The sequence below is a fragment of the Brassica napus genome, chromosome A9 (genome assembly GCF_020379485.1).
Source record: "Brassica napus cultivar Da-Ae chromosome A9, Da-Ae, whole genome shotgun sequence".
Classification (NCBI taxonomy): Eukaryota; Viridiplantae; Streptophyta; class Magnoliopsida; order Brassicales; family Brassicaceae; genus Brassica; species Brassica napus.
Genome location: NC_063442.1, coordinates 21,345,528 through 21,353,457, shown reverse-complemented (window position 1 = coordinate 21,353,457; position 7,930 = coordinate 21,345,528). Strand labels below are relative to the sequence as shown.

The 7,930-nt window shown below is 46.6% G+C and overlaps 1 protein-coding gene across 1 annotated transcript; it reads right to left on the bottom strand.

The window, feature by feature from the left end:
• Nucleotides 1-547: 547 nt before the first annotated feature.
• On the bottom strand, nt 548-3,134 carry LOC106417268 (meiosis-specific protein ASY2-like). The gene is made up of 4 exons (XM_013858100.2): nt 2,315-3,134; nt 1,922-2,056; nt 1,045-1,835; nt 548-958 (listed from the first exon to the last, which is right to left on the bottom strand). Exons 1-4 carry the CDS (start codon nt 3,132-3,134, stop codon nt 548-550), a joined length of 2,157 nt encoding a protein of 718 aa, XP_013713554.1.
• Between the last annotated feature and the right edge of the window lie 4,796 nt (nt 3,135-7,930).

Below are 7,930 nucleotides of genomic sequence, written 5' to 3'. Positions count from 1 at the left end.
AACAAGGCATTTTGCAAAGTTCAAAATGAAAACAACAAATATCCAAAAAGCAGAGGGCTAAGAGTACAACAACAGTTCGAAAACAGAGTATATGGGCAATCAAAAGATACAACTTAGAAACTGCAACAAGAAGATAGAAGATAAATAATGAAACAACAACAAGCAGCCCAATCGGCTCGGAAGATCAATCTTCGGCGATTGAATCTGGAACGGCAGCACCGATTGTCCCCGCGGTCTGAGTATCCTGAATCGAAGCCTCGCAAGCAGAACTCGACGCAGCACCCGGATCAACAACCTCTACGTTCGACCCAAACCGGTTTGGACCCTGGAGTCGCTCGAGACGAGGAAGAGAGGAGAAAGTGATATCTTGGTCCGTGATATCTTCAACAATAACTCCCTCCAACTCTTCCTTGAACTTTGCCTCGTTGGTGGACAAGATATCCTTTAACTTCTTCGGGACAGGCATCCCCCACTCTTCCAGCATGCCCAGCCCATCCAATGTTCCGAAAGCTTGACTGTGAAGAAGGAGCTTCTCCTCACGTTTATCTCAGTCGGCCATGTACTTTCTAAACTTGTCAAAACGGTCTGTCGCCGCAGCTCTGATACAACTCATCTCAGACGTGAGCTCGCAGCGGTGCATCTGTCTCACATGGTCCATCTCCTTCTTCGTCTTCTCAGCCTCTTTGGTCTTTTCTGCCTCCAATCGATCGATCTTACCTCGAGCAGCCTCTAGTTCGCTTTCAAGACTTTTAATTTTCTCAGCAGCCTGCTTATGCTCACGATGATAACGGCTTCGCTCGGTGATCATATCTTTGGCCTTGTCCAGAGAAACCCTTTTAGACTTCTCGATCTCCGCATCTTTGCTCTCGATCGCCGCCTCGGCCTTAGTCAGATCTGAAGCCATCCTACGCAGCGACAGCTCGTAATCCAATATGAGCTGGTTTTTACGGATAGCAGCCTACGAAGGAAGAAACAATGATTAGTCAAGCATACTCAAAATAACATTCAGCGATAACGGCATACATTAGCCAGTTGAGAACTTACTTCCACATCGGCCTGAGCAGACGCGATAAACCCATCCGGAAACGCGAGCTCATGGATCTCCGGCATCAAGTGTGCGCCACCACGGATCCGACGCGCCAACTCAGCACACGCATCAGGATTGCTAACGAATGGCATCTCCTTATCATGACAAAAAGTCCAACGCTCGGATGAAGCTAGTACAAACCTATCGGACGGAGGGCTCGATCCTCCCCAAGGCAGCAGGCGAGAGGCCGGCAAAGCTATCTCTTTAAGCGAAAGAGGAGAAGGACCTCGCGACCTCTTCTGAGTCGTTCCGACAGGTCCGAGGGAATCCCCATCGATCGGCTCCTTCCTCTTCGCACCAATCGATCCGACGAGGCCCATCTCAGTTGGATCGTTCGAGCCATCAGCCTCGCTAGTCGATCGATCGCCCTCCACGTGAACTTCCTCCCTTAAGCCTTTCCCATCTCCAGAGCTAACTACTACCTTTTTGGAAGACTTGCTCTTCCTTTTCTTCTTCTTCGTCAGCAAACTAACGTTGGGAGCATCGACCGTCGAAACGTCTGTCCTTTCAGCCACTAAGTCCGAAGCCTCAACTTCTTTCCCTTTGGTCGTTGTTTCCTTGGCCAGAAATCTTTGAAGCTCGGTCTCCTCTCCCTCAGACGCAGTCATAGAGCTAAAGCTCTCACCTTTTAGCTGAGTACGTAGAAGCTCACTGTAGCTCGGATATGCTCTTGGAATGTGTCCCATAAGTGGAAGTTTCATTCTATTTCCCGTCGTCGTCACGCACGGAATGTCCGGTGACCAATCAACTAGACCAAGAAATGGGGGAGAAACGATCAGCGGGGGAAATAAGTGATGATTATCTAGTCAATCGAACAGAGCAACAAGAAAGAACCTTTCGCGATGCGCTTTTGTTGGCAACTGATCCTCTGACGATCGAAGCTCGCCCACATTTGCGGACAAAGTACCACAACCTTCGGAACGTCCTTCCAAAAAGTATCCTGAGGGTCGATGGTGTTCGGGTGAGCAACTGCAAAAAAAAAAAAAATAATAAATAAAAAAGAAAAAGCGAAACGAATTTAAAACTAGATTTGGTGCGTCGACCGCTCGGATTAAGCTAGCTACCGATATCAAGATTCCATAGAACTCGGAAGTTTTCGTCTGGCGGGTCTTCGAAAGCAGCGTTATTACTCTTAACGAAAAAAGTAGGAGCGCTGCCACAGTTTCGTCCCCGAAGGATGACCATTCAAGATATGAAGCCCCGAACGCATTTGTACCGCAAACAGACCATTCGGTCTTGGCTGAGTCTGTGTCAACTCCTCGAAAATCCGAACTGACATTGACAGATCGATCTCTGCTGCCATCACCATCAATGCAACGGCGATCCTCACGGCCCCAGTCATCAACTGAGTCATAGCTACGTCTCGGCGCGCGCAATAAGAAGTAACCAGACGAGGGATCGGGAACCACAACCTGGAATCTTTCAGAAAGAAGGATTCATAGACGCACTGAAAACCGATCGGTGGAGTCCAAGGCCGCTGATCGGGTCGCGGGATGACGAACTCGACGCCGTATGCTCCGCACTCTTTCAACAGCGAGGACACACTTTTGAAAGTCGACTCAGTCGGCAGAACATCGCCCCAACTCTGTCCCTGTACCACGGACGGTCGAGCAAGCTTCGACGGGAGATTCAAGTGTTGCGCAATTGCCCCGTCGCGACGATAGGAGAAAGGAGTCAGTCGGTGACTTTTCCCCATCTGGCCGATTGAGCGATCATCGCAACCTCCGTCAACAGTCTCGCCTCTTTTCTCTGTTGCAGAATCGTTGTTTGCCCTAGGCGAAACAGTCTCTCCCGCACCCTCAACAACGCAATCACCCTCTACATCTTCTTGAGGCAGCTCCCTGGTATCCGAATCACGCGGGAGGTTTTGGTGAGACCTAGTCGCCGATGCTGTTACTTGGGTACCTACCGATCGATCTATCGGAAGGTTCGAACCGCCTACAGCTCCTTTCCCTTTTCCAAACTTCGAGTCGGATCTCAGAGGCGGGGGAGGAACCCGATCGATCGATCGATCAGACGATGGCGAAAGCTCCTCTCGCGTCACCATCGAAGCAATGAAAAACTCACGGTGGCAGATCGGAAAAATAAAAAAAAAAGGGGAAAGGAGAATTCCGGCGAGGAGCAAAAGGAAGAGAAAACAGAAAGAAGGTACCTTGTAGATATGAAAAGAAGTGAGGTAATGAAGGATGGAGCACCCATTTATAGCAAAGAAAAAAAAATGCATTTAAACCTACTAAACCTACATCGGAGCTTCGTTCTCCGCGCCACTAGGGTTGTCACTTCGCCGTCAAATCAAGCTATTCAAGTCGTGGAACCCGATATCCGTGATCTCGCGCCGAACGCCCATGCAAACGACAACCCCAGAACCTCCTAAAGTCGATCGCCGATCGGTATTCCTCGGAAAGTCGAATACGTTCGACGGTCAATGATTACTTCGGTCGGTCGGTCGCCATGAAATGTACAAGGGAAAACGAGATGATCGACCGATCGATTGAGTAACTGATCGACCGATTGACCGTGAATGGCCGGTCAAAGCAAGCCTAATCCCATTATTCTCAAAACCAATTCCTGCAATCCTAATACGAAGAAGCGCGATCCTTCATAAAAGGACTGGGGGGGGGGGGGCTTACTGTTAGAGTGGAATTTAGCATTCCCCGCAAGGCCCATCGAACAACAGGATTCGGCCCTTTAACATCGGCAACCAAGCGGAGCAGTTAGCGCAACCGACGGTCGATCGGCTTGAAGACATATTCAATCAGCTTAAATTAAAAAGATGAACCCAGATAAGACCAGCTCGGCCAATGGATTGATCGGCTAAATGACCGATCGATCAGCTTGGTCTCACAATCGATCGACTGACTGGGTCGACTTCGGCTCAACGAACTTTCGTTCAGCTCAAAAGCCCATTTCAACATGAAATTGGGCCAGGCTTCTAGGGCGAACTGGCTTTAGGGCAAACGAAAGGAAGACGGACCGAGGCTATAAATGAAGACATGAAAGAAAGAGAAAGGGATCCGAAAATGCACACGAAGACACTAATGGCAAGATCTAGGGTTTACGACCGATCGCTCTACTTAGTGTTTCCGTCGGAGTCTCTCAATAAAACTCCGACCTTTTCCTCTTTTCACTAAGCTCTTTGTAACCTCGTCCGTTTATCTCATACTGTGAATAAAACGTCTTTGCAAGACCCACAAAACTGAGTTTAGTTTCATTTCGTTTGACCTAACCAAACTCGTATTCAACACCGCTCGGTCGCTACGTAGCAACCGAGCTCGGCCAAGCTCGGTCGCTACGTAGCGACCGAGCCCAAGCCAAAGCTCGTTCGCCACGTAGCGACCGAGCGCTCGTCCCGCTCGGTCGCTACGAAGCGACCGGGCTTGAGCCAAAATTCGGTCGCTGTGTAGCGATTGAACCTTTCCGAACATCGATACGACACCAGTTCTTGCATTCTCGTCAAACCTTCGAACGCTATCTCCCGAAGACCGTAGCAAGCTCAGTCCATGTTTCCCGCCATTGTAATTCATCGATCAAACTTAGCGGATTAGAAACCGCGGAAAACTCGTAGTAAACGTGTCGAGTCAGAAGACGGCCCAAAGGGACCTAAAACACGACTCGAGGCCCATCCTATGATTTTCCTAACCAAAAGCCCGTAAACCACAGCATGGTTTACGCTTGGCCCACAAGGGAGGATAAATGTCAAGTTTCCGCGGATAAATACGGAAGTTTTGAAGATAATTGTGAAGATCGGGAAAAATGGAATATCTCCATTTTTATGCTATGACGGCTTAAGGGCAGAAGAGTAAAAGCGTAAACCGACCTTGGAGCTAGTATATAAGGAGTCCTAGGCAAGGAGCAAGAAGGGGGGAGAGAGCTTTTTAGACTCGGAATTCTCTGCACTTAGAAACTTTAGGCTTTATTCTCGACAAGTTCGGTTTCTGTGACTGGCACTCAACTACTAGACGAACTCGCCCAGGCAGTTCGATCTCTTGTCCAGCTCTATGAATTGAACTACGTTCGGCTTGATCCTCGAAAGGGGTACGTAGGCAGCCTTTAACAAGGTTCAGTCCGAAATCAATCAAAAACCTTTTTTGTATCTTTTTCTTCTTTTGTTATCGAGCTGCGACTTAACTAGGTTTGAGCTTTTAGGCCGCTAGAACTAGGTAACTCGCTGACAGCCTTTGCGGCCAAAGCTTTTATGATCTCTTGTAATGATCGCAACGCTCTTACGCAGATTCGAAATAAAATCTATTGTTTTCTCTAAACTCGTTTGTTATCTTTTCACGATTTCCACATATATTTGGTCACTTGTCGTTGGCTCTCGCAGAGATCCGGGACCTCTGGGAAATTAGGGTTTCCTTAGTTTCCTAATTTAAACGTAAATCGACAGTGCGAATTTCGGTTCCCACAGTTTGGCGCTAGAAGGAGGGGGGGGGTTACGGATTACTCTTACTCATGGCCACAAAACGCTTGATCGAAACGATGTTTGGATATATGAAAGACAAACTCGCAGCACTGACTGCTCCTATGGCCAACGCTTACGCAAACACCGTAGTTTTCAACAAAATCGAAAACTTAGTCGCGACCTTCCGCCACAGGAAGAGCACTAAAACAAGCTCGCGATTTCTCCCTGTAAACAAGAAGGGAAACGATAAATCTTATCAAAAGCCCGTAAAGAAATCTCGATGCGTAAGGGTTTTACCAAAACACGTTTTCCAAAAACATTTCAGAAGGATAAAACTTGTTCTCCCAAAAAAACCGCTGAAAAACCCCTACGTTAATCGCGGAAAAAGGAAACACAACAAAACGATTACACAGCTCGGTCGCTACGTAGCGACCGAGCACACACTCTGCTCGGTCGCTACGTAGCGACCGAGCACACACGCTGCTCGGTCGCTACGTAGTGACCGAGCTCAAGCCAACTCTCCACTCGCTACATAGCGACCTGTAAGGCCTCAGAAAGGTCCTCCTTTGGGTTCTCTTTTGAATTCTCGTCGAAACGCTTTTCATTTCGTCTCAATCGGAGTTTCCGTTGAGATTTTACGACGAAAACAAGTAGGATGCTTCTCGGCTTGCTTCCATTCGCTACGTAGCGACCTGTCAGACTGTCAGTCGCTACGTAGCGACCTGTAAGTCCTCAAAAGGGTTCCTCCTTTGCGTTCTCCTTTGAATCCTCTTCGAAAGGCTTTTCGTTTCGTCTCAATCTGAGTTTCCGTTGAGATTTTACGACGAAAACAAGTGGGACTCGTCTCGGCTCCCTTCCACTCGCTATAGCGACCAAGATGACATCCTCACTCACTATAGCGACCTGTCAGGCCTCAAAGGGGTCCTCCTTTGCGTTCTCCTTTGAATTCTCATCGAAACGCTTTTCGTTTCGTCTCAATCGGAGTTTCCGTTGAGATTTTACGACAAAAACAAGTAAACCTCATCTTAAACTCCTTGGCTTGTTTCTGCTCACCCTACCTCCATCTTTGCGTTCACTTTCGAATCTCGATCGAAACGTCTCTTGTTTCGCCTAGATTGAAGTTACCATTGATACTTTACGATATAAAAAAAACCGCAAAGACCTATTTTCTCGCATGGATTCAGATTAATCGTATAAAACGGCAATGGTTAACTTAACACCTTAGCCGCCTTAACTATACGATTACGTTGAACCTTTTTACAAAAATCGACGTCTTATCTAAGGAGAAGATAACAGTCAAGTTCGGAAGATAAATGTCAAGTTTCAAAGGATAAACACCTATATCGGAAATGGCGAACATACACGAGAATAGGAAACGGAAATGAGCACGCAAAACTGAGAAGGGACAAAACTGCATCTTCGAGAGAACTAAGGTATTTCCGACTTGAAATTTTTGAAATCAGACTTGGAATTTTCGTAGGAAATTACTTTGAGGCTGCCATAGAACTTTAGGGAACGTAAAACCTAGGCAGATAGTCTAGCGAACTAAGTTTTAAGCGATTTTTCCTGTCTCGATATATTGTACCATAATTGTTCATCCAGATCTTGCAAACCGATCTAAACTCTCCGAAAGTCGAGAAACGATCGCCACGCATATCAAGCTCGCTTCCTAAAGACATGAACGTCGTCTTAAAACCGATTGTTTCTGGCAATTTTCTCGGAACCGACATATCCCAAGTCGTCAACGTGGAAACAACCGAATCACAGTCCAAGCGTCGTCTATAAATCGTCCCGAATTATCGATCATTCCAAACATCAGGAGAGGAAACGTACACAACCCTTCAAAGTATCGGTTCAACCGTTTTTCTTTCGTAAAAAAAAAAGGGGAGTAGGTACGTATACTATACTCGTATACTCCCAAACTTCAAAAAAACTTCTGCAAATCGTCAAGAATAGGCAAACGACAATCTTAATATTCGTCTAAACGCTAGCAACATATCCAGATGATCATGAACATAATCTCAAAAACTATACATCATTTCTTGTCGCAATCATGCGTACAGAAAACTTGTACCAATATCAAACTGAAACTCGACGATTAGCCAAAGTATTGAAGCCTTTTCCGGCTTCAGAAAGCCAGTTTCGTTTTAAAAATTTCTACGAGAAATCTTCAATCACCAAAGCGTTTCTTTCAGTTTCCGTTGTACCAAGTAAGTCACGGAAAAGCATCGAAAACATTTGCGACGAAGAAAACTCGAGAATATATGTAGCATCGTGAACATTAAAAGGAGCATTTTCCTCCCGATGGTTAGCTAGAACCACTTCTGGTTGACCAATTCGTTTAAGAAACGAATGTGTCATGAGAATCCTCTCGAAAAACCTATGAAAAGCGTTCCGCGACTAGATCGTATTGAAATAAACTTCGGTAATACTCCATGGGT

Coding starts and splice junctions, on each gene's coding strand:
- LOC106417268 (XM_013858100.2), bottom strand. CDS start 3,134: ATGGTGACGCGAGAGGAGCTTTCGCCATCGTCTGATCGATCGATCGAT. Junction 1,836..1,921: donor ACAAAAGCGCATCGCGAAAG/GTTCTTTCTTGT, acceptor TTCTTGGTCTAG/TTGATTGGTCACCGGACATT. Junction 959..1,044: donor CTGCTCAGGCCGATGTGGAA/GTAAGTTCTCAA, acceptor CTTCCTTCGTAG/GCTGCTATCCGTAAAAACCA.